Below are 25,050 nucleotides of genomic sequence, written 5' to 3' on the forward strand. Positions count from 1 at the left end.
GTTGAGAGGCATTTCATACTGCTGACTAAAAGCTGATCTATACCAAGCATCTTCCTCTATTTCATGGGATCTAAAAAAAATATTAATAATGTACACTCTACCCACTTTTGTAGGTTGAGAGTTATTTGATGAGGAAACACATTCGCGAAAGGTTATTCAACTGGTGAGTGTCGTTCTTAATAAAAATGGCATTTCTATTTAATCAGCAGACATGTCAGGAAATTGCTGCCCAAGTCGATGGATACTACAAGCCGACCGGCGCTCCCTGCAGAGGCTGTGCTCTCGTGGACAAGCTGGAAGCTCCCGGTCATGTTCATTCACATGGAATACTATCGCATCCAAACAGTGGCGCAGGGCCAGGCGGCATTCATGGCTGATTTCCACCAAATCACATCATCCATCTGCTCCCCAGGTTCCCTAATTCAAAGCCAGGGTGTGGTACCCGCCGCTATAATGTTTATTATTTGTGTAGTTATTTTAAAGGCGATGTCAGCCTCTAGGCCACGGGGTCATAAGCACTAAATAAGGCCCCAGGGCAGAAGGTAAAAACAGAATGGTGGGGGGAAAGGGGTGCGAAGAGGGAAAGAGATGACCAGCCTCGTCCAGGCTTCTCCCCTTTCCTCTCCCCAGAGCGCATCGAGCTCCCCCTCCCTCCCGTCCTCCCTCGGGTACCCGGCCTCGCCTCGGCCCTGCCGGGTGAGCAGCGGGTGCCGGTGTGGGCCTCGGTCCGGGGCGGCGGGAGGCGCACCCTTGCCAGACAGAAGCCCCCTTACCAAGCAGGAGGACGCGAGACGACGGCTGCTGGTCCGCGGGGTTCCGTAGGCCGGCCCGCCCTACCCCTGGTCCTCGGGGCTGGAGCCCGGCTCGGGATCGCAGCACTGGTCGCGGCGGCGCAAACTTCCCCGGCCCCTAGGCCGTCGACCCCAGAGCCCACCAGGCTGTGCTCTCTCTCAGGCGGCGGGGTCTGGGCAGCACCGCCCCTGGGGCGGGGCCGGACGCGAGGGCTGGGGCGGGGCCGGACGCGAGGGCTGGGGCGGGGCCGGACGCGTGGGCTGGGGCGGGGCACGGCGCGGGGCGGGGCTGGTAGGCGCCGGCGTGGAGCTGCCGCACGTGGGAGGGCGCTGGCCAGGCAGCCACTGTGGCCTCTGCGGCTAGGCCGGCTCGAGAGTCCCGGGCGGCCAGGCGCTGCCGCCCGCCTCGCCGCCCCACGCCGAAGGACCACGCGCCCGCCGCCGCCAGCCTCTCAGCGCTCCCATGATCTCCCGGTGCCTTTTGGCTGTGCGAAGCCTCCGCAGGTACCTCCAGCGCGCGGGTTAACCTTGGCAGTGGGCAGGGCGGGGTCTTTCGCCGTGTGGTGCCTGGAGCCCGGACCCAGCCCTTCCCGACCGCGCCTCTCCGACGCTCCTGGGACGCACCCTCCCCGCGGCTTGCAAGGTGGACCCCTGGGGGACACCTGGCGCGGCCACCTGGGGCCACCTTTCCCGCCTCCGCTCCCTCGGGAGGACGTCCATTCCTCTTTGTTTGGGACTGCCTCAGCCGCAGTCAGCGAGTCTGGTCACAGACGCGGCCCAAAATGAATGCAAATAGTTTGGATAAGAAAAGCATTTCACGTTCAACCCCAATGCAGAACTACAGACCTGTCATTAAAAGTGCCGCAGCTGTGGACTCAGAACAATTGTGTTTGCTCCTCGCGCCCATTATTAGCATTCCAATCGTTTAACATCCACCTGAGATGAAACCTCTTTGGTGGTGTTGCTTCCGTCCATGCTCTCTAACTTCCTTTTTTATTTTCCTCCTCCCCATAAAACAAACATTCTGCCTCTTGCCAGTGCAAATTGACTTGGCCAAAAATGGAGAATATGATTGCTTGGACACGGTTTTGGGCAGCCTGAGCTGCTGTTTTGGAATGCTTCCTAGCCCTCTAACCACACCCCACTGCAAGAGACCAGTAGCAAGATGGTGAGGGAATTAAATTCTTTGCACGGATGCACTGGTTTTCGGAAACAATGCCGCCACCATCCCGGTTTCCAAATCTGCCCAGAACTGTAAATCCAAATGAAGATTCAACAGAATAAAGAAAATGTGTGCTTCTTGCTAGCTATCAACAAAACTACTTTGTTAACATGTCAGCATTTAAGCTTTCTACAATTCCCTTTTGCACATTGCCACTCGTCTGTGTGGATGGAGCTTTGTGTTGCTCAGTCCGTAGAGTTAGGGAGCAGGCAGACGACAGTGGTAATTACAAAGAGTTAATGTGGTGATTGGTGACCATATTTCAGCCTGTCGTTTTTTGCTAGTCTCCAGGCTGCAATCGATATAGCTGTCAAATGAAGTTATACCAAGAAATGAAGACTTCACACAATGCAGGTGTGAGAAGAGGGAATAAATTTTCATATAAGAGCAGTTCTCGGCCGGGCGCTGTGGCTCAAGCCTGTAATCCCAGCACTTTGGGAGGCCGAGGCGGGCGGATCACGAGGTCAGGAGATCGAGACCATCCTGGCTAACACGAGGAAACCCCGTCTCTACTAAAAAATACAAAAAATTAGCTGGGCGTGGTGGCGGGCGCCTATAGTCCCAGCTACTCGGGAGGCTGAGGCTGGAGAATGGCGTGAACCCGGGAGGCGAAGCTTGCAGTGAGCCGAGATCGCGCCACTGTACTCTAGCCTGGGCGACAGAGCGAGACTCCGTCTCAAAAAAGAAAAAGAGCAATTCTCAAACTTTTTATTCTCAGGACCCCTTTACCTTTCAAAAATTACTGTGGACCTAAGAGCTTCTGTTTGTATGGTATATCTGTCTATATTTACCATATTAGACTTTAAAGCTGGAAAAAAATTTAAAGTAGTTGTTAATTTACAAAACTAATAAATAGGCTACGTGCATAAATAATGATTTTAATGAAAAATAACTATTTTCCAAACCAACCCCCCCCCCCACATCAGTGAGAAGATTAACATTGTGGGGGTTTTTTCCTTTTTTTAAAATTGTGGTAAGATATAACAAAATTTACCATTTTGATCATTTTTAAGTGTACAATTTAAAGTGTACAATTGAGAGTTACAGCCATCTCCGGAACTTGTCATCATCCCAAACTGAAACCCTGTACCTATTACACAATAGCTGCCCATTACTTCCTCCCCCAGTCTCTGGTTAACCATTATTTTTTCTCTATGAATTTGACTATTTCAGGTCCCTTATATAAGTGGAATTAGACAATATCTGCCCTTTTGCGTCTGGTTTATTTAGTATAGTGTTTTTAAGGTTTATTCGTGTTGAAGCATGTGTCGGGATTTCCTTTTTAAAACTGAATAATATTTCATTGTATGTATATACCACATTTTGTTTATCCATTTGTCAGTGGACATTTGGGTTGCTTCCACCTTTTGGCTATTGTGAATACTACTACTATGATCATTAATGTGCACATGTCTGTTTGAATCCTTGCTTTTAGTTCTTTGGGATACTGTATGTACCTAGAAGTGAAAATTGCTGAGTCATAGGATAGTACTATGTTTAGTTTTTGAAACCATACTGTTTTCTTCGGTGGCTGTGCCATTTTTACATTCCCATTGGCAGTACATAAGGATTCCAATTTCTCCACATCATCATCAGCACTTATTTCCTGGTTTTGATAACAGTTATCCTAGGAGTGGCATTGTTTTGCATTTTTGCAAAACTAATGTGTGACATAATAGAAAGTAACTGGATTCTTATGTCTGCCTCTGCATTTAAGCTGCTGCACTGTTTCATTTTGGTTTAAGATGAAGAAAATCCCATCTCACAGTCATATGAAGTTGGAAAGAAGAATATTTTAATAGCTTTTTAAAGATAATCATGGATATTCTTTGATATCACATCGAAGTTTGACAAATGGTAGCTTTTTAAAGGTTAGTTACAAAGTGGAATTTGAGACTATATCAATGTACTTTTTTTACACTGTTACATTAATATCCAATGGTGTACTTTACACTTTGAATGGATGTTGAATCCATGCCTGTTTTTTTAAACATTAAGCATAAGTCCTTCAGAAATTTTAGTGGTTCACTGTGTTATACAGTTCTTCCTAATGTTGACATATTTCATTATACAGTATCAAACAATCACTTTCCTTAATGTCTTCCTGTTTAATCAGAAAAGTCTTCAAGTATTGGGAAGCCGTCAAGCTCACAGTGGCAAATAGGATTTTCCAAAATTGTAATTTTCACTTGAAAGCTAGAATTTTATCATTGGTCACACAAACTGTCAGTTGTTTTACTTGAAGTGACAATCTCACTTTGTTACATTTTTGACAGAATGTCTGCCACATACTTAAGTCCGAATAACCCTGGTTTGTCTGTCAGTAGTTTTTTTTTCTGGTAAAAATGGTGTTCCATGGGCTGGGCACGGTGGCTCACACCTGTAATCCCAGCAGTTTGGGAGGCCGAGGCAGGTGGATCACGACGTCATGAGATCGAGACCATCCTGGCTAACACGGTGAAACCCTGTCTCTAATGAAAATACAAAATATTAGCTGGGCGTGGTGGCGGGCGCCTGTAGTCCGAACTACTCGGGAGGCTGAGGCAGGAGAATGATGTGAACCCAGGAGGCAGAGTTTGCAGTGAGCCAGGATCGCGCCGCTGCACTCCAGCCTGGGCGACACAGCAAGACTCCGTCTCAAAAAAAAAAAAAGGTGTTCCATGAAAAAAGCTATTTCAGCTCACAGTTCAACCAGTTCCAAAGTGCTTTTCATTTGGGCAACCAAATCCTCAGGACAACCCTTATACTCAGGTACACAGCAGAAATGCTTTTTGTGTACTTGGTCACATATAACTCAAGGGTAGCGATTTAATAAAAATTCATACTTTTTACCATTTCATTAAGGATATTCTAAAATGAAATTGACATTATTTTTAGCCTCAGTGCATGGCAATGAAAAATACAGCTACTAGTACAGTTTGGTGTCACTGCCTCAGTTTGTGCTGAAGTACCAACAATATTATCCACCACTGCTTTTCACCATCAGTGCAAATGTTCACAAAGTAAAAAGGATAAATAATGTCTTCGTATTGTTATGAAAGATTTTTAACCTCACAGACTCCTTGAAAGGGTCTCAGGAACCCCTCCCCATACCTCTACCTTTAAGGTTTGTGGACTACATTTTGAGATCTGCCGACATGTGGTATTAGATTCTTTGTTTATGCATGGAAGAAAATAAATATACTAATAGCCAAAAAATTATTACCTTGTTAGAAGCCACCATAAATATATTAACTATTTTGTTACATAAGGGCATATCTTACAGTTAATCATCATATATGGTAGTCCTTAACCCAGGGCTTCCTTTACTTCATCACAGAATCTGCTCTGTTTCAAAATCAGTATCTTCCAAAAGAGTTCATATTAGACAACATGGAGGACCCCCTGTGTTCTCCTGTTTTTCCTGTTTCCTCTGACACTTGGGAGTTCATTTTAGTGTTATGGAGTAACTAGGCTTTTGCCTAACTGACTTATGGTTTCCATTGGGTTTTCTTGTTGGCAGAGCTGCTATATCCCCTTCCCAAGGCCACCTTGGCAGCCAGGATCGTTGATGGGGGTGTTCAGCCAATTTCTTGGGAATAAGTGGGCTGAGAATCTGGAATTTGGATTATAGTTGCTGTTCAATTCACTTTGTGACCTTAAAAAAATCACTCACTCCCTTGGACCTCTTTCAAGTTACGTACGTATGTATGTATGTATTTTAGAGACAAGGTCTCACTCTGTCATCCAGGCTGAAGTGCAGTGGGGCATGATCATGGCTCACTGCAGTCTCAAACTCTGCTTTCAAACAATCCTCCCTGCCTCAGCCTTCTGAGTAGCTGGGACTACAGGTGCTCACCACCATGCCCAGCTAATTTAAAAAAATTGTTTGTAGAGATAGGATCTTGCTATGTTGCCGACGCTGGTCTAGAATTCCTGGCCACAAATAATCCTCCCATCTCAACCTCTAAAAGTGCTGGGATTACAGGAGTGTGCTATCATGCCTGGCCCAGGTTCCTTATATTGTAAAATGAAAAGGACTAGACTAAATAATAGCTAAGGCTTTAAAAACAAAAAAACAAAAAAACCTCTATATTGCCATAGCAAACCAGGAGAATTCCTCCTCCTACCTCAGTCAGATTGTACAGCCTGTGACCCAAGCAAAGCCTAATGTATATTATAGAATATGAGGGATGAGTGACATGGTCAAAGAAACAAACGAGAAGGTTGACTCAACAATATTTAGCCGAAACAATAGCTGTAATAGCCTAGCTTCCTCTTTCAATTAGAAAAGACAGCTTGGTTTGTTTTTTGGTTTGTTTTTTTTTTTTTTTTTTGAGACAGTCTCGCTCTGTTGCCCAGGCTGGAATACAGTGGCACGATCTCGGCTCACTGCAACCTCTGCCTTCTGGGTTCAAGCGATTATCCTGCCTCAGGCTGCTGAGTGGCTGGGATTACAGGTGCCCACAACCACGCCTGGCTAATTTTTTGTATTTTTAGTAGAGGTGGGGTTTCACTATGTGGGCCTGGCTGGTCTTGAACTCCTGACCTCAAGTGATCTGCCCACCTCGGCCTCCTAAAGTGCTGGGATTATAGGCGTGAGCCACTGCACCTGGCCTAAAAAACACAGCTTGGTTTTTTAAAATGATGACAGCACTGCGTGTTCATTATTGAAAACTTAGCAAGTAATGACAAGCAAAAGAAAATATTAAATATATATATAATCCAACCATCTGGAACAGCCAATTCTTAACATCTTTCAAAATTTCTTCAATGAGCAGACTTTTTTACAAATATGATATTGTTATTCTTTTATAATTTTTAATATTATACAAACATCCTCTAAAATATAAATAGCTATAATCCTTTTGGGGATGTATGCAATTTGATTAATACATACCTTTACAAATGTCAACTATTCCCACTTCTTGCAATGAGTAATAGTGCTTGGATAAACATTCCTATTGTCCTTTTCCAAATCTTTAATTATTTTCTTAGTATAAATTCTTACAAATGGAATTTGTACGTCAAAGGGCATGCATACCTTTCAGGTCTTTGGTACTTTTCATCTTATTCTATTCTAAAAACTTCTCCCAAATTATAATCTTACTGGGTGAGTAAGTAAATGCTGGTTTCCTATACTGTTACCAACACTGAGCATTTTAATTTTTTTTATCCTTACCAGTTTGATAAGTGGAAATTTCTCTTATTATAATTTGCATTTTCATACATTTGTGGAAGGTTTATTCAGTGAGTATAATTCCTAAACAAAAATTCAGGAGTTGTGGTCTGGAAACCAAAAAGTTATTTGTTGTCTGATGTGAAAATTTATTTATATGGAAAATCTTAGAAAGACAAATTCAATTACAGTTTTCTTGGTGTTTTTGTTTGTTTGTTTGAGACGGGGTCTCACTTGGTTGCCCAGGCTAGAGTGCAGTGGCGTGATCATGGCTCACTGCAGCCTCGACCTCCCAGGCTCAAACGATCCTCCTACTTCAGCCTCCCGAGTAGCTGGGACTACAGGTGTTTGCCACCACACCTGGCTAATTTTTGTATTTCTTGTAGAGACAGGGCTTCGCCATGTTGCCCAAGCTGGTCTCTAATTCCTGGGCTCGAGTGATCTGCCCGCCTCAACCTTCCAGAGTGCTGGGAATTACAGGCATGAGCTACTGGGCCCAGCCTAAATTACAATTATTAATAAACTTGACAATGTTTACATGTCTAAGTGTAATTAAATAAAATTGAGATTATTCCTCTAAAACCAGTAGGCATAATCTCCAAAATGTTAAGAGAACAGTACTGGGGAAAAAAATCTAATAAAGAAAGGGTTTTTTAAGTTAAAGTATCAAGAGCTAGATTGAGATTATTTGTACAAATGGATTTGGTTATAAAATAGGATTTCTTTTGTTGTTGTTGTTTTTAAGATGGAGTCTTGCACTGTCACCTGGGCTGGAGTGCAGTGGCATGATCTTGGATCACTGCAACCTCCACCTCCCGGGTTCAAGCGATTCTCCTGCCTCAGCCTCTGGAGTAGCTGGGATTACAGGCGCCTGCCACCATGCCCAGCTAATATTTTGTATTTTTAGTCGAGACAGGGTTTTACCATGTTGGCTAGGCTGGTCTCGAACTCCTGATCTCATGATTCACCCGCGTCGGCCTCCCAAAGTGCTGGGATTACAGGCGTGAGCCACCGCGCTCAGCCGAGGATTGATTTCTTTCTTTTTTGTTTGTCCTTTAACCCTGGTTTTGGTCAGAAGCAACCTGGTTCTTTCTCAAAGTTAAATATTATCACCTCTTTGGTTAAGACAAAGCACAGGACTTACTTGGGGAGAATCCCCTGAACTAAAGATATGAAGAACCAAGGAAACTGATGTGTATTGAGTACATATGTAAATGCCAAGCTGCCTCATTACAAAGTGCACGTAGCATCATAGAGTCGACTATATAAATGTAGAAACAGCTCGCCTGAGTTTGAATGCTGGTTTTGCCACTGACTAGCATTGTGATCTTAGGCAAGAATACTTAAGTTCTCCGTATCTGTTTCCTCCTCAGTAAATTGGTAATTGATTGGCTGATTTCTTCATTCACCAAATATTTATTGTCTATTATATGCGAAATAGTATTCTTGGTCTGGGGATATAGCAATGAACAAAGCAGACAAAAATCTTTGCATTAATGGAACTTACATTCCAGTGGGAGAGACAACTAAGGAAAATATAAAGTAAGTTAGATGGGAAAATGTGCTGCAGAGCAAAAGTAAAACGGGAAAGGGGAATGCTCAGTACTGACAGGAAAGAAATTGTAGAGTCAACAGGAAAGGCTACCAAGAAAGTGATATTAATACTTGAGTAATGATTTAAGAGAAATGAGCAGTTGTGCTGTGACCTGAGGCAGGTCATTCTAAGCAGGAGAAACAGCACACACCAAGGCTCTGAAAGCCAGGGCTATGCCTGGTGTTTTTGAGAACGTAAAGAGACCATTGTGACTCGCATGGAATAAATGTCAGGCAAGTAAGTAGGAGATGACAGAGGGAAAAATTGTACTCATCCTTTTTTTTCTATTTTCTTCTTTTTGTTTTTTTTTTGTTGTTGTTGTTGTTTGTTTTTAGATGGAGTCTCGCTCTGCTGCTTGGGCTAGAGTGCAATGGCGCAATCTCAGCTCACTGCAACCTCCTCCTCCTGGGTTCAAGCGATTCTCCCACCTCAGCCTCCTGAGTAGCTGGGATTACAGGCACCTGCCATCATGCCCAGCTAATGTTTGTATTTTTTTTAGAAACAGGGGTTCACCATGTTGGCCAGGCTGGAACTCCTGACTTCAAGTGACCCACCTGCCTCTGCCTCCCGAAGTGCTGGGATTACAGGCGTGAGCCACCGTGCCTGGCCTGTACTCACCTTTTAAGATTGAAACAAATACAGAACACTTTGAACATTGCCTGGTTATATCCATTCCTGTTACCACAAAAATGCTGTATAACAAACTGAATTTCAGTGGAGTACAATGATCAATGTTTATTTTTGCTGACAAATCTAGATTTTGGCTGGGCAGTTTTTCTGATCTTAACTCATTCATGCTCCTTCAGTCAGCCATGGGTTGTGTAGGCAGCTCTGCTGATCTCTGCTGTCCTTCTCACATGTTTGGTGATGTAGGATCACCACAGCTGGGGCTATTTGGCCCTCTTTCCTGTGACTTCTCCTCCTCCAAGAAGCTACCTCTGGCTTGTTCTCATGGCAGTGGCAGGGTTGCATGAGAGAGTGGAAGGCAGTTGGAACTGGAACCTCATCAGCTCTGCCACATTCTACTGGTCAAAGCAAGTCACAAGGCTAGCCCAGATTCAAGAAGTGAGGAAACAGACTGTATCTCTTGATGGGTAGAACAGCAAACTCACATTGTTAAGAGACATAGACACATAGCAGGTGGAAAATTGAGGCCATGTTAGTTATCAGTCTCCCACATCGGCGCATAATAAAATCTCGAGAAATATTAGTTACTGTTTTTACTTGTGTGAATTGCCTAGTTTTATTTTGGGAGTTTTAAAATTAGGATTATTACTTTGTAAGAGCCCCTTATAGATGTTTCAGTTGTTTTTGGTCTTTGAACTTTTGGGGTAGATTATTGTTGCTTTTTGCTTTTTTGCTTTTTCCCTACAAAAGTTTAAATTTTTATATAATCAGAAATATCAGTCTTTTCCTTTATGATTTCTGCCTTTGGTCTCATTCCTAGAAAGTCCTTCTCCACCCCAAGATTATGTATTTTAAAAATCACCTACATTTTCTTTTTTTTTTTTCTTTTTTTTTTCTTTTTTTAGACAGAGTCTAGCTCTGTCACCCAGGCTGGAGTATAGTAGAACAATCTCATCTCTCTGTAACCTCTGCCTCCCAGTCTCAAGCAGTCCTCCCACCTCAGCCTTCCAAGTAGTTGGGACTACAGGTGTGAGCCACCACACCTGGCTAATTTTTGTATTTTTAATAGAGACAGGGTTTCACCATGTTGCCCAGGCTGGTCTCAAACTCCTGGGCTCAAGCAATCCTTCCACCTCAGCCTCCCAAGTGCTGGGATTACAGGCATGAGCCACCACACCCAGCATCTACATTTTCTTCTAGTACTTTTATGTTTCATTTTTCACACTTAAACCCTTTATCTATCATGAGGGCTGACTTTTTTAAAAAGACTTCTTCAAATTATTGAGTGAAACAAAAAGGAAATCAACACCGAAACTGCAAAACTGCAAAAAGTATAAAAGGGAGTCCAGCTTAATGAAATCTGGATTTCCCGTTCACCATAGCTTACATTAGAAAGACTCTGCCCCATTCTACCCACTCTGAGATTGTCTATGCTTCCTGTTTGGCATTCAAGAGGAAGTCCTCATATTTCCCACCCATACTTTGCTGGTATCTTTAATATTTAATCCCACTTGTAGTCAACACCGAAAGGAAAATTCTATTTCTGCCTCACATCTCAGGTGGAGTTGTAGTGACTGAAATAATCACAGCTTGATGAAGCCTGCTTGCTACAATGTATAATGTCCATACTGTCAGGGCTACATATATCTAACCATTCTAACACTGAGATTTATACATCTATACATTATTTTTATTCTCATAGGAATTCCTTTTAAGGTTTCGTAGCTTTCTTCTCTGCCAAGATACAAAATAGGGAACCACAAATTATTTATTTAAAAAAGAAATAGATGAATGATATTAGATTCCAACTACCAATTGGACAGCCCCTGAGGTCTCACATAGCCACTTTTTTTAATCTTATGAGTGATATGGTTTGGCTGTGTCCGCACCCAAATTGAATCATGAGGCAGTTACCCCCATGCTGTTCTCATGATACTGAGTTCTCACAAGATCTGATGGTTTTTTTTATCTTCTTTTTTTCTTCTTTTATTTTATTATTATTATACTTTAAGTTTTAGGGTACATGTGCACAACGTGCAGGTTTGTTACATATGTATACATGTGCCATGCTGGCATGCTGCACCCATTAACTCGTCATTAAACATTAGGTATATCTCCTAATGCTATCCCTACCCCCTCCTTCCACCCCACAACAGGCCCCGGTGTGTGATGTTCCCCTTCCTGTGTCCATGTGTTCTCATTGTTCAATTCCCACCTGTGAGTGAGAACATGCAGTGTTTGGTTTTTTGTCCTTGCCATAGTTTGCTGAGAATGATGGTTTCCAGTTTCATCCATGTCCCTACAAAGGACATGAACTCATTATTTTTTATGGCTGCATAGTATTGCATGGTGTGTATGTGTCACATTTTCTTAATCCAGTCTATCATTGTTGGACATTTAGGTTGGTTCCAAGTCTTTGCTATTGTGAATAGTGCCGCTATAAACATATATGTGCATGTGTCTTTATAGCAACATGATTTATAATCCTTTGGGTATATACCCAGTAATGGGATGGCTGGGTCAAATGGTATTTCTAGTTCTAGATCCCTGAGGAATCACCAAACTGACTTCCACAATGGTTGAACTGGTTTACAGTCCCACCAACAGTGTAAAAGTGTTCCTATTTCTCCACATCCTCTCCAGCACCTGTTGTTTCCTGACTTTTTAATGATCACCATTCTAACTGGTGTGAGATGGTATCTCATTGTGGTTTTGATTTGCATTTCTCTGATGGCCAGTGATGATGAGCATTTTTTCATGTGTTTTTTGGCTGCATAAATGTCTTCTTTTGAGAAGTGTCTGTTCATATCCTTCGCCCACTTTTTGATGAGGTTGTTTGTTTTTTTCTTGTAAATTTGTTTGAGTTCATTGTAGATTCTGGATATTAGCCCTTTGTCAGATGAGTGGGTTGCAAAAATTTTCTCCCATTCTGTAGGTTTCCTGTGCACTCTGATGGTAGTTTCTTTTACTGTGCAGAAGCTCTTTACTTTAATTAGATCCCATTTGTCAATCTTGGCTTTTGTTGCCATTGCTTTTGGTGTTTTAGACATGAAGTCCTTGCCCATGCCTATGTCCTGAATGGCATTGCCTAGGTTTTCTTCTAGAGTTTTTATGGTTTTAGGTCTAACATGTAAGTCTTTAATCTATCTTGAATTAATTTTTGTATAAGGTGTAAGGAAGGGATCCAGTTTCAGCTTTCTTCATATGGCTAGCCAGTTTTCCCAGCACCATTTATTAAATAGGGAATCCTTTCCCCATTTCTTGTTTTTGTCAGGTTTGTCAAAGATCAGATAGTTGTAGATATGTGGCATTATTTCTGAGGGCTCTGTTCTGTTCCATTGGTCTGTATCTCTGTTTTGGTACCAGTACCATGCTGTTTTGGTTACTGTAGCCTTGTAGTATAGTTTGAAGTCAGGTAGTGTGATGCCTCCAGCTTTGTTCTTTTGGCTTAGGGTTGACTTGGCGATGCGGGCTCTTTTTTGTTTCCATATGAACTTTAAAGTAGTTTTTTCCAATTCTGTGAAGAAAGTCATTGGTAGCTTGATGGGGATGGCATTGAATCTATAAATTACTTTGGGCAGTACGACCATTTTCATTTTCACGGTATTGATTCTTCCAACCCATGAGCATGGAATGTTCTTCCATTTGTTTGTATCCTCTTTTATTTCATTGAGCAGTGGTTTGTAGTTCTCCTTGAAGAGGTCCTTCACATCCCTTGTAAGTTGGATTCCTAGGTATTTGATTCTCTTTGAAGCAATTGTGAATGGGAGTTCACTCATGATTTGGCTCTCTGTCTGTTATTGGTGTGTAAGAATGCTTGTGATTTTTGCACATTGATTTTGTATCCTGAGACTTTGCTGAAGTTGCTTATCAGCTTGAGGAGACTTTGGGCTGAGATGATGGAGTTTTCTAGATACACAATCATGTCATCTGCAAACAGGGACAATTTGACTTCCTCTTTTCCTAATTGAATACCCTTTATTTCCTTCTCCTGCCTGATTGCCCTGGCCAGAACTTCCAACACTGTTTTGAATGGGAGTGGTGAGAGAGGGCATCCCTGTCTTGTGCCCGTTTTCAAAGGGAATGCTTCCAGTTTTTGCCCATTCAGTATGATATTGGCTGTGGGCTTGTCATAGACAGCTCTTATTATTTTGAGATACGTCCCATCAATACCTAATTTATTGAGAGTTTTTAGCATGAAGAGTTGTTGAATTTTGTCAAAGGCCTTTTCTGCATCTATTGAGATAATCATGTGGTTTTTGTCTTTGGTTCTGTTTATATGCGGGATTACATTGATTGATTTGCGTATGTTGAACCAGTGTTGCATCCCAGGGATGAAGCCCACTGGATCATGGTGTATAACCTTTTTGATGTGCTGCTGCATTTGGTTTGCCGGTATTTTATTGAGGATTTTTGCATCAATGTTCATCAAGTATATTGGTCTAAAATTCTCTTTTTTGGTTGTGTCTCTGCCCGGCTTTGGTATCAGGATGATGCTGGCCTCATAAAATGAGTTAGGGAGGATTCCCTCTTTTTCTATTGATTGGAATAGTTTCAGAAGGAATGGTACCAGCTCCTCTTTGTACCTCTGGTAGAATTCGGGTGTGAATAATCTGGTCCTAGACATTTTTTGGTTGGTAAGCTATTGATCATTGCCTCAATTTCAGAGCCTGTTATTGGTCTATTCAGAGATTCAACTTCTTCCTGGTTTAGTCTTGGGAGGTTGTATGTGTCCAGGAATTTATCCATTTCTTCTAGATTTTCTAGTTTATTTGCACAGAGGTGTTTATAGTATTCTCTGATGGAAGTTTGTATTCCTGTGGGATCAGTGGTGATATCCCCTTTATCATTTTTTATTATGTCTATTTGATTCTTCTCTCTTTTCTTCTTTATTACTCTTGCTAGCGGTCCATCAATTTTGTTGATCTTTCTAAAAAACCAGCTCCTGGATTCATTAATTTTTTGAAGAGTTTTTGTGTCTCTATTTCCTTCAGTTCTGCTCTGATTTTAGTTATTTCTTGACTTCTGCTAGCTTTTGAATGTGTTTGCTCTTGCTTTTCTAGTTCTTTTAATTGTGATGTTAGGGTGTCAGTTGTAGATCTTTCCTGCTTTCTCTTGTGGGCATTTAGTGCTATAAATTTCCCTCTACACACTGCTTTGAATGTGTCCCAGAGATTCTGGTATGTTGTGTCTTTGTTCTCGTTGGTTTCAAAGAACATCTTTATTTCTGCCTTCATTTTGTTATGTACCCAGTAGTCATTCAGGAGCAAGTTGTTCAGTTTCCATGTAGTTGAGCGGTTTTGAGTGAGTTTCTTAATCCTGAGTTCTAGTTTGATTGCCCTGTGGTCTGAGAGACAGTTTGTTATAATTTCTGTTCTTTTACGTTTGCTGTGGATTGCTTTACTTCCAACTATGTGGTCAATTTTGAGTAGGTGTGGTGTGGTGCTGAAAAGAATGTATAGTCTGTTGATTTGGGGTGGAGAGTTCTGTAGATGTCTATTAGTTCCACTTGGTGCAGAGCTGAGTTCAATTTCTGGGTATCCTTGTTAACTTTCTGTCTCGTTGATCTGTCTAATGTTGACAGTGGGGTGTTAAAGTCTCCGATTATTATTGTGTGGGAGTCTAAGTCTCTTTCTAGGTGTCTAAGGACTTGCTTTATGAATCTGGGTCCTCCTGTATTGGGTGCATATATATATTTAGGATAGTCAGCTCTTCTTGTTGAATTGATCCCTTTACCATTATGTAATGGCTTTCTTTGTCTCTTTTGATCTTTGTTGGTTTAAAGTCTGTTTTATCAGAGACTAGGATTGCAACCCCTGCCTTTTTTTGTTTTCCATTTGCTTGATAGATCTTCCTCCATCCCTTTCTTTTGAGCCTATGTGTGTCTCTGCATGTGAGATGGGTTTCCTGAATACAGCACACTGATGGGTCTTGACTCTTTATCCAATTTGCCAGTCTGTGTCTTTTAATTGGAGCATTTAGCCCATTTACATTTAAGGTTAATATTGTTATGTGTGAATCTGATCCTGTCATTATGTTAGCTGGTGATTTTGCTCGTTAGTTGATGCAGTTTCTTCCTAGCCTTGATGGTCTTTACAATTTGGCATGTTTTTGCAGTGGCTGGTACCGGTTGTTGCTTTCCATGTTTAGTGCTTCCTTCAGGAGCTCTTTTAGGGCAGGCCTGGTGGTGACAAAATCTCTCAGCATTTGCTTCTCTGTAAAGTATTTTATTTCTCCTTCACTTATGAAGCTTAGTTTGGCTGGATATGAAATTCTGGGTTGAAAATTCTTTTCTTTAAGAATGTTGAATATTGGTCCCCACTCTCTTCTGACTTGTAGGGTTTCTGCCAAGAGATCAGCTGTTAGTCTGATGGGCTTCCCTTTGTGGGTAACCCAGCCTTTCTCTCTGGCTGCCCTTACCATTTTTTCCTTCATTTCAACTTTGGTGAATGTGACAACTATGTGTCTTGGAGTTGCTCTTCTCGACGAGTATCTTTGTGGCGTTCTCTGTATTTCCTGAATTTGAATGTTGGCCTGCCTTTCTAGATTGGGGAAGTTCTCCTGGATAATATCCTGCAGAGTGTTTTCCAACTTGGTTCCATTCTCCCTGTCACTTTCAGGTACACCAATCAGACGTAGGTTTGGTCTTTTCACATAGTCCCATATTTCTTGGAGGCTTTGCTCATTTCTTTTTATTCTTTTTTCTCTAAATTTCCCTTCTCGCTTCATTTCATTCATTTCATCTTCCATCTCTAATACCCTTTCTTCCAGTTGGTCACATAAGCTACTGAGGCTTCTGCATTCGTCACTTAGCTCTCGTGCCTTGGTTTTCAGCTCCATCAGGTCCTTTAAGGACTTCTCTGCATTGGTGATTCTAGTTATCCATTCATCTCATTTTTTTTCCAAAGCTTTTAACTTCTTTGCCCTTGGTTCGAATTTCCTCCTGTAGCTCGGAGTAGTTTGATCGTCTGAAGCCTTCTTCTCTCAACTCATCAAAGTCATTCTCTGTCCAGCTTTGTTCTGTTGCTAGTGAGGAGCTGCGTTCCTTTGGAGGAGGAGAGGTGCTCTGATTTTTAGAGTTTCCAGTTTTTCTGCTCTGTTTTTTTCCCATCTTTGTGGTTTTATCTCCCTTTGGTCTTTGATGATGGTGATGTACCAATGGGTTTTTGGTGTGGACGTCCTTTCTGTTTGTTAGTTTTCCTTCTACCAGACAGGACCCTCAGCTGCAGGTCTGTTGGAGTTTGCTAGAGGTCCACTCCAGACCCTGTTTGCCTGGGTATCATCAGCGGTGGCTGCAGAACAGTGGTTATTGGTGAATTGCAAATGCTGCTACCTGATTGTTCCTCTGGAAGTTTTGTCTTAGAGGAGTACCCAGCTGTGTGAGGTGTCAGTCCGCCCCTACTGGGGGTGCCTCCCAGTTAGGCTACTCGGGGGTCAGGGACCCACTTGAGGAGGCAGTCTGCCCGTTCTCAGATCTCAAGCTGCATGCTGGGAGAACCACTACTCTCTTCAAAGCTGTCAGAGGGACATTTAAGTCTGCAGAGGTTACAGCTATCTTTTTGTTTGTCTGTGCCCTGCCCCTAGAGGTGGAGCCTACAGAGGCAGGCAGGCCTCCTTGAGCTGTAGTGGACTCCACCCAGTCGAGCTTCCCAGCTGCTTTGTTTACCTAATCAAACAACTAACTCGGCAATGGCAGGCACCCCTCCCCTAGCCTCGCTGCCGCCTTGCAGTTTGTTCTCAGACGGCTCTGCTAGCAATGAGCAAGACTCCGTGGGCGTAGGACCCTCCGAGCCAGTTGCGGGATACAATCTCCTGGTGTGCCGTTTTTTAAGCCCGTTGGAAAAGCGCAGTGTTAGGGTGGGAGTGACCTAATTTTCCAGGTGCCATCTGTCACCCCTTTCTTTGACTAGGAAAGGGAATTCCCTGACCCCTTGTACTTCCCAGGTGAGGCGATGCCTCGCCCTGCTTCGGCTCGCGCACGGTGCGCTGCACCCACTGTCCTGCACCCACTACCTGGCACTCCCCAGTGAGATGAACCCGGCACCTGAGTTTGAAATGCAGAAATCACCTGTCTTCTGTGTCGCTCACACTGGGAGCTGTAGACCGGAGCTGTTCCTATTCGGCCATCTTGGCTCCTCCCAGATCTGATGGTTTTATAAGGGGCTTTTTCCTCTTTGCTCAGCACTTCTCCTTCCTGCCGTCATGTGAACAAGGAGGTGTTTGCTTCCCCTTCTGCCATGATTCTGAGTTTCATGATGCCACCCCAGCCATGCTGAACTGTGAATCAATTAAACCTGTTTCATTTATAAGTTACCCAGTCTTGGGCATTTCTTCATAGCAGCATGAGAATGGACTAATACAATAAATACTTATTGAACACCTATTATGTTGTTGAATCTCAATATCACCTTTTCCTAAATTGATGGAATTCCCCTGTCTTGCTTTTTTGCCATTGTTCTTTGCCTCCGTGTCACCATTTACCCAAGTCCAAAGCCTGGGAGCCATTCCTTGCTTTTTTCTCTATTTCCTTTACCTTTTCCACCAACACCAAGTCCTGGATAGTCTTCACATTCTTTCTCCTTTCTTTGTTCCCGGTATCACCATCATAATCCAAATCCTCCTCATCATGAGTCCCAGCATCAATTTTTGCTTCCCACTAATGTATTTTCCTTATGAAAATGGAGATCTTTAGGAACTACAAATGTGACATGTCTTCAGTTTGCAATTTTTCTTTACTCGTCATTAAACAATCAAAACTCTCATGTGGTTTAGAAATCCCTATACAGTCTGACCCTGTGTAGCTCTCCCAGCTTCCCCTCTCACTCAGTAAACTCAGTGCTTCAGCCAGAGAGTTTATGTCCTTATCTCCTGGCCTTAAATTGACATAAGCTGATCCCTTATTTGGAACATTCTTTTCTTTCTCTCCCATTTCCAGAGCCTACTACTTATTCATTTATCTTAAGAGTTATGAAATATTATACACAAAAATGTAATTCATATACATATATAAATGTGACTAAAAGAATGAAAAATGTATTGATATATAAAATGATATTTCTAGTATGAAAAATGTATCTGTATATAAAATGATATTTCTAGTACCTTTGAAGTTCCTTGAGTGCACCCTTCAACCATGTCCCTTTCCTCATACCAGAGATAACCACAATGTTGAATTTTGTAATCGCTGTCCTCTTGCTTTTCTATATAAATGTTACAATAAATGTATATTTCCCTAAACAACATATGATTTAGTTTTGCATAATGAAACTAGTTTCACATGGATATAGTTCTTTTTTACTGTTGTAAGATATTTCATTGTGTGACTGTTCCAAAAATTTACTATTTATTTTGTCAGTGAATATTTGGGCTTCCATTTTCTTGATATTACAAGCAGTATTGCTATGAATATTCTTATAATGTCTCCTGGTACATATGTGTAAGAGTTTGAATTTAAGAGAACAATTACTAGATTGTAGGATGTACATTCTCAACTTTACCAAATAATGCCCAATTCTTTTTCCAAAGTGGTTATACTAATTTACTTCCTTCTCTCTATATAGTATTCATGAGTAGCTATTGATCCACTGTCCTTAGCAACTCTTGTTGTTGTCAGGCCTTTTGCCAATCCAATGGTTGTAAAATGGTATTACTTGGCTTTTATATATATTGCTGTGTTACTAATGAGTTTGAACATGTTTTCATGTTTCTTTGCCATTTGTATTTTATGCCTGTTTATGTCTTTTGCCCATTTTCCTGAGTTATCTTTTTCACATTGAATTTACACTCTACAGTATTTATATATTTTAGATATTGTTCACTTGTTTTCCAGTATCCAAAAAATATGACTAGTCATGGTGGCTCACGCCTGTAATCTCAACACTTTGAGAGACTGAGGCAAGAGCATTACTGGACCCCAGAAGTTTGACACCAGCCTGGGCTATATAGGAACACCCTGTATCTACAAAACATTAAAAAAAAATTAGCTGGGCATAGTGGCATTCATCTATGGTCCCAGCTACTCGGAAGGCTGAGGTGGGAGGATTGCTTGAGCCTGGGAGGTCGAAGCTGCAGCGAGCCATGACCATGCTGTTGCACTCCAGCCTATGCGACGAAGGGAGACTCTGTCCAGCCTATGCGACAGAGGGAGACTGTCTCCAAAAAAATATGTATATTTAATCTGTGTTTAATCTGTACGAGCCACTGAGCTAAACTCTGGGAATACAGCTATGGATAAGACAGAAACTACTCCTGCCCTCATGGGTTTATCCCCTCACTTAAAGGGGGTCAAAAAGTAAACTGATAAATCTCTAAACTAATAAATGTCCAAATAGTAACATCATCTTAGCTTTGTACTTTCTGAGGGTGAAGTTACCAGACCCCTACTAAATTCTTTCACTCTGAATCCTGTATTAATACTTCCACAGTACAAACATTATTATTAATAATGTTTTTCTTCACCACTAGTTGACAAGTTTTCTGAAATCAGCAGCCTATTTTTTTGTTTTTCATTTCTGTACCTCCACTACTTAACGTGGTCATTACATAAGGGATGCTAAATAAATATATTCATTGAATGGATGAATGAAAATATGTCATTAATAATAATAACTGAAAATTCAGTGTTCACTATTGATACATAGGGAGTATAGGCCTAGATTTGGCATTTTGATACTGACAATTACAGGTATAACTTTCAGTAGAAAGTAGATATTTCAAGCCCTATATAAAGTAGCTAGGTGCAGATTTCTTAATACAAAAACCCGGTTGCCTATGTCTACATGTTAGGTAAGCCAATTTAGATTTAGTTGTTTTATACCAAAGTTATTTACAGAAAAAAAGTAGACCTAGTTGTATTATCAAAAAATTAGAGTTGACTGGGCACAGTGGTTCACTCCTGTAATCCCGGCAATTTGGGAGGCTGAGATGGGTGGATCACTTTAGCTCAGGAGCCCAAGACCAGCTTGGGCAACATGGCAAAGCCGTATCTCTACAAAAATTACAAAAATTAGGGCGTGGTAGCATGTGCCTGTAGTCCCAGCTATTTGGGAGGCTGAGGTAGGAGGATCGCTTGCACCTCGGGAGGCAGAGGTTGCAGTGAGCCAAAATTGCACCATGGCACTCCAGCCTGGGTGACAGAGCTAGACCTTGTCTCACAAAAGAAAAAAAAAAAAAGCCAAGGCAATACAATCTAGTAAGAGTGATAAGGCACATACTAATAAATAATTAGAATACAAGGCAGAAGGTGATAAGTACCATAGAGTGGAGAGATTGATATGGAAGATCAGGGAAAAGAGATTACTTCCAGGATAAAAAGGAGGGGGAAAGGCCAGGTATGGTGCCTCATGTCATAATCCCAAGCACTCCTAGGAGGATGAGAAAGAAGGATTGCATGAGCCCAGGAGTTCAAGACCAGCCTGGGTAATATAGTGAGACCCCGTTTCTACAAAAAATGTAAAAAGCCAGATGTAGTGGCACACTTCAGTGGTCTCAGGAGGCTGAGGTGAGAGGATCACTTGAGCCCAGGAGGCAAAGGTTGCAGTGAGCCATGATTGCGCCACTGCACTCTAGCCTGGGCAACAGAGCAAGATCCTGTTTCAAAAAAATAAAACCAAGAAAAAAGAATACAATATATTGTTAACTATAATCATCACGTAGTACAATTCTTCCTAAGTGAAATTTTGTATCCTTTGACCAGCATCTCTCCAACTCCCTCCTTTCACCAGCAGTCACCCCAGCTGCTGGTAACCACCTTTCTACATTTTTTTTTTTTAAGACAGAGACTTGCTCTGTTGCCCAGGCAGGAGCACAGTGATGTGATCTCAGCTCACTGCAACCTCTGCCTCCTGAGTTCAAGTGATTCTCCTGCCTCAGCCTCCTGAGTAGCTGGGATCACAGGTGTGTGCCACCTGTGATATATATGTATATATATGTGTGTGTATATATATGTATATATGTGTGTGTGTGTGTATATATATACACACACGTGTGTGTGTTTGTGTGTGTGTGTATGTGTGTATATATATATATATATATATAAATTAGCCTGGCTAAATTTTGTATTTTTAGTAGAGATGGGGTTTCACCATGTTGACCAGGCTGGTCTCGAACTTCTGACCTCAGATGATCTGACCACCTCTGCCTCCCAAAGTGCTGGGATTATAGACATGAGCCACCATGCCTGGCCAATTCTACTTTCTATAGTACTTCTATGAGATCAACTTTTTTACATTCCACGTATGAGTGAGATCATGCAGTATGTGTCTTTCTGTTGCCGGCTTATTTCAGTTAACAGTGTCCACCAGGTTCATCCATGTTGTCACAAATAACAGAATTTCCTTTTTTATGGCTGAATAATATTTCATTGTGTATGTATACCACATTTTCTATATCCATTTGTCGGCTGATGGACACAGGTTGATTCTATATCGTGTCTATTGTGAATAATATATAGCAAGCATGAGAGTGCAGATATCTCTTCCGTATTGATTTCATTTTTTTAAGATATATTCCCAGTAGTGGGGTTGTTGGATTGTATAGTAGTTCTATGTTTAATATTTTGAGAAACCTCCATACTGTTTTCCATAATGGCTGTATGAATTCATATTCCTACTAACAGCATGTGAGGGTTCCCTTTTCTCCACCAAAGACTTGCTATCTTTAGTCTTTTCCATAATAGCTATTTTAACAGGTGTGAGATGATGTCTCATTGTGGTTTTAATTTGCATTCCCTAATGTTGATGTTGAGCATTTGTTTCATATACCTGTTTGCCATTTATATGTTGCTTTTGAGAAATGTCTATTTGAATCCTTTGCCCATTTTTTATTGGGGTTGTTTTCTTGCTATTGAGTCTATTGAGTTACTTATATATTTTGGATATTAACCCCTTATGAGATGTATAGTTTGCAAATATTTTCTCCCATTCTATAGGTTGTCTCTTCATTCTGTTTATTGTTTCCTTTGCTGTGCTTATTAGTTTGATGTAATCCCATTTGTCTACTTTTGCTTTTGTTAACTCTGCTTGTGGGGTCATATCCAAAAAATCATTGCCCACACTAGTGTTATGGAGCTTTTACCATATATTTTCTGTCTTAGTTCATTTTCTGTTGCCATAATTGAATGCCTGAGGCTAGGTAATTTATAAAGAAAAGAAATTTATTATTTACAGTTCTGGAAGCTGGGAAGTGCAAGGTCGAGGGTCTTCTGCATCTGGTGAGGGCCTTCTCAGTGTGTCATAACATGGTGGAGGACATAACGCAGTGAGTGGGGCACACTGAGAACCAAACTGGCTCCTGTGACAGATCCACTCTTCTGATATATATATATATATAATTCTTTTTTTTTTTTTTTTTTTTGAGATGGAGTCTCGTTCTGTTGCCTAGGCTGGTGTGCAGTGGCGTGATCTTGGCTCGCTGCAGCCTCTGCCTCCCTGGTTCAAGCGATTCTCCTGCTTCAGCCACCTGAGTAAGTAACTGGGATTACAGGTGTGCACTAGCACACCCAGCTAATTTTGTATTTTTAGTACAGGGTTTCACCAGTTGGCTAGGTCGGTCTCAAACTCCTGACCTCAAGTAATCCGCCTGCCTTGGCCTTCCAAAGTGCTGGGATTACAGGTGTGAGCCACCATGCCTGGCCTTCGTAATAAGTTTTGAAGTCAGGTAGTATGATACCTCCAGCTTTATTCTTTCTGCTCAAAATTGCTTTGGTTATTTGGAGCCTTTTGTGGTTTCATACAAGTGTTGAGATTGTTTTTCTATTTCTGTGAAGAATGTCATTGGTATTTTGATAGGGATTGCATTCAATCTGTAGATCACTTCGTGAAATTTTTTTTTCAAAAACATAATCATAATACCATTGTCACACGTAAAAATAATTAACACTTATTTTTGACTGAACCAGTCTTAACAAGAAGCATACTAGCTATTAGCCAGGCCCCAGATGAGGATCTAGGCATCATCATTCACACAACAAAATGTTTACGTGTAAATGACACACACACACAAGCCTAAGTATTAAATAATGTACTGAAAGAGGAGAGTCTCTCTCCTGAGTAATTTACTGTGGACTTCAATTGGGAAAAGTATGCCCCAAACACCAATTAAGTGTGCCAAAAGCAATTTATTCATGTTTCTAGAGAAAAATAAAAGGAGAATATCTGAGTTGTGGTTTTCCATGTATGTGGATAGTCCCTTTAGTAATGAATCAAGGAACACTTTATTTCATTTGTGAAGCAGCACTTGATTTTATATGCTCTGTGATCTCAGTTGGCTTTACATAAGCCAGGGATAGGATTTAAGAAAAGAAATCTCTTCACGTTCATGTATAATCAATTTCTTTAGAACCTATAATCATTAAGCTAGCTGTGTCATATACAAAATTAGAAGAAAATTAACCAATTATCTTTTGTTACTTATTTTTTAGAACCTGAGATTTTTGTTCAACTTTGTAATATGAACCTTTTCTAAATGCTCTATTTGTCAGTGGCAGAAATATTACAAATATTTCTAGCATCGTACAGTTTTTCATATGCCCTTAGTTTCTAACATTTTAAAATTTTTATTCATATCTTAAAAAAGAAAATTTTGAAGAGTCCCTTTTCATTTATTTACAATGAAATTTGGAAACAAGAACTTATTACATTACAAAATCTAAAATAAAGTTACCTTTTTAAAAAAAATGGATCATGAACATTTTGTAAAAAGAGTTGAAAATAAATCATTGTTCATTCCTATGGGAGCCTTTGTGTAAACAGTTCTACTTTTAAGTCTTACTGCTAGAGGAAGTTGTACACATTAAGGATGTATGTGGCACTGTCTGCAAAATAAATGTATATTTATGCTACATAAGACCAAGATTAGACCATTGAAGTTGTAATGATCATTCTAGTCCTCAAATTTAAATGCAATTTTTTTCAATACAAAAAAGAGACTGTACAATGAAGGAAAACTCATAATGCTTTTGACTTTACCATATGCTAGAGGCTACTCAGAATAAAGGCCAGAATGTCTCCATATTTAGGGTAGTTCTCCTCTATACTCAAAATACTTGTAGCTGAGTTCATGGTGTACATTTTTCGTGAATGGTTGTTTATAGGAAGTTTATATATTATCTTGGCAAGATAACTTTGAAAGCCCACTGTTTTCCTAGCATTTTTCTATTGTTGCTAAACAATTTCTGCCCAATCTAAAAAATTACTTTCCTATACCAGCAGGTGGAGGCAAGAGCAGTCAAATTGTAGCACTTTGCTCTTCAAGTGTACTGGCATGTATTGTAGATTATCTATCCATGACTCAAAGTCTCTTTATGACATGTCTGTCACATAATTATTTTTCTTCAACAACTCTGTTATTGTTTTAGCATCTTCTTTTGATTGCTTTATCATTTGCTTTATTTACTTGGTGTCTGGGACTGAACTTAATGGTCATTTTAGGACAGACTAATTTAGATTTTCATCACTGTTCTATACTCATTGATTGAACAGTTAAAACATATATGTTATATGCTGAACACATTCTTCCACATTTGCCAAGAAATACAAAAATGACTAAGACGTGGACCACATTCCCAAAGAGCTTACATTCTAGTAGAATTAAAAGGAAAAATGTCTTCAATTCCTCTCCTGACTTGGGGAAGCAGATCAGCAGATCAGCCTTGCTGGTA

General features: G+C 41.1%; 2 protein-coding genes across 4 annotated transcripts in view; one reads left to right on the top strand and one right to left on the bottom strand.

Moving 5' to 3' along the window:
- The window catches only part of SGTB (small glutamine rich tetratricopeptide repeat co-chaperone beta), a 61,326-nt gene extending 60,342 nt beyond the window's left edge, over positions 1-984 (bottom strand). The window contains exon 1 of the mRNA XM_032144689.2: positions 774-984. The gene's annotated coding sequence lies outside the window, so the exon portion shown is untranslated. The remainder of the gene's footprint in view (positions 1-773) is intronic.
- A 153-nt stretch (positions 985-1,137) lies between these two features.
- The window catches only part of NLN (neurolysin), a 105,096-nt gene continuing 81,183 nt past the window's right edge, over positions 1,138-25,050 (top strand). For 2 of the 3 annotated variants that reach the window (XM_032144690.2, XM_032144691.2), the window contains exon 1: positions 1,138-1,295. In XM_032144690.2, the coding sequence (XP_032000581.1) occupies positions 1,255-1,295 (41 nt within the window). In that variant the 5' untranslated portion in view covers positions 1,138-1,254. The remainder of the gene's footprint in view (positions 1,296-25,050) is intronic. The other variant, XM_032144692.2, reaches the window with a different exon arrangement.

The sequence above is a fragment of the Hylobates moloch genome, unplaced genomic scaffold, assembly GCF_009828535.3.
Source record: "Hylobates moloch isolate HMO894 unplaced genomic scaffold, HMol_V3 SCAFFOLD_23, whole genome shotgun sequence".
Classification (NCBI taxonomy): Eukaryota; Metazoa; Chordata; class Mammalia; order Primates; family Hylobatidae; genus Hylobates; species Hylobates moloch.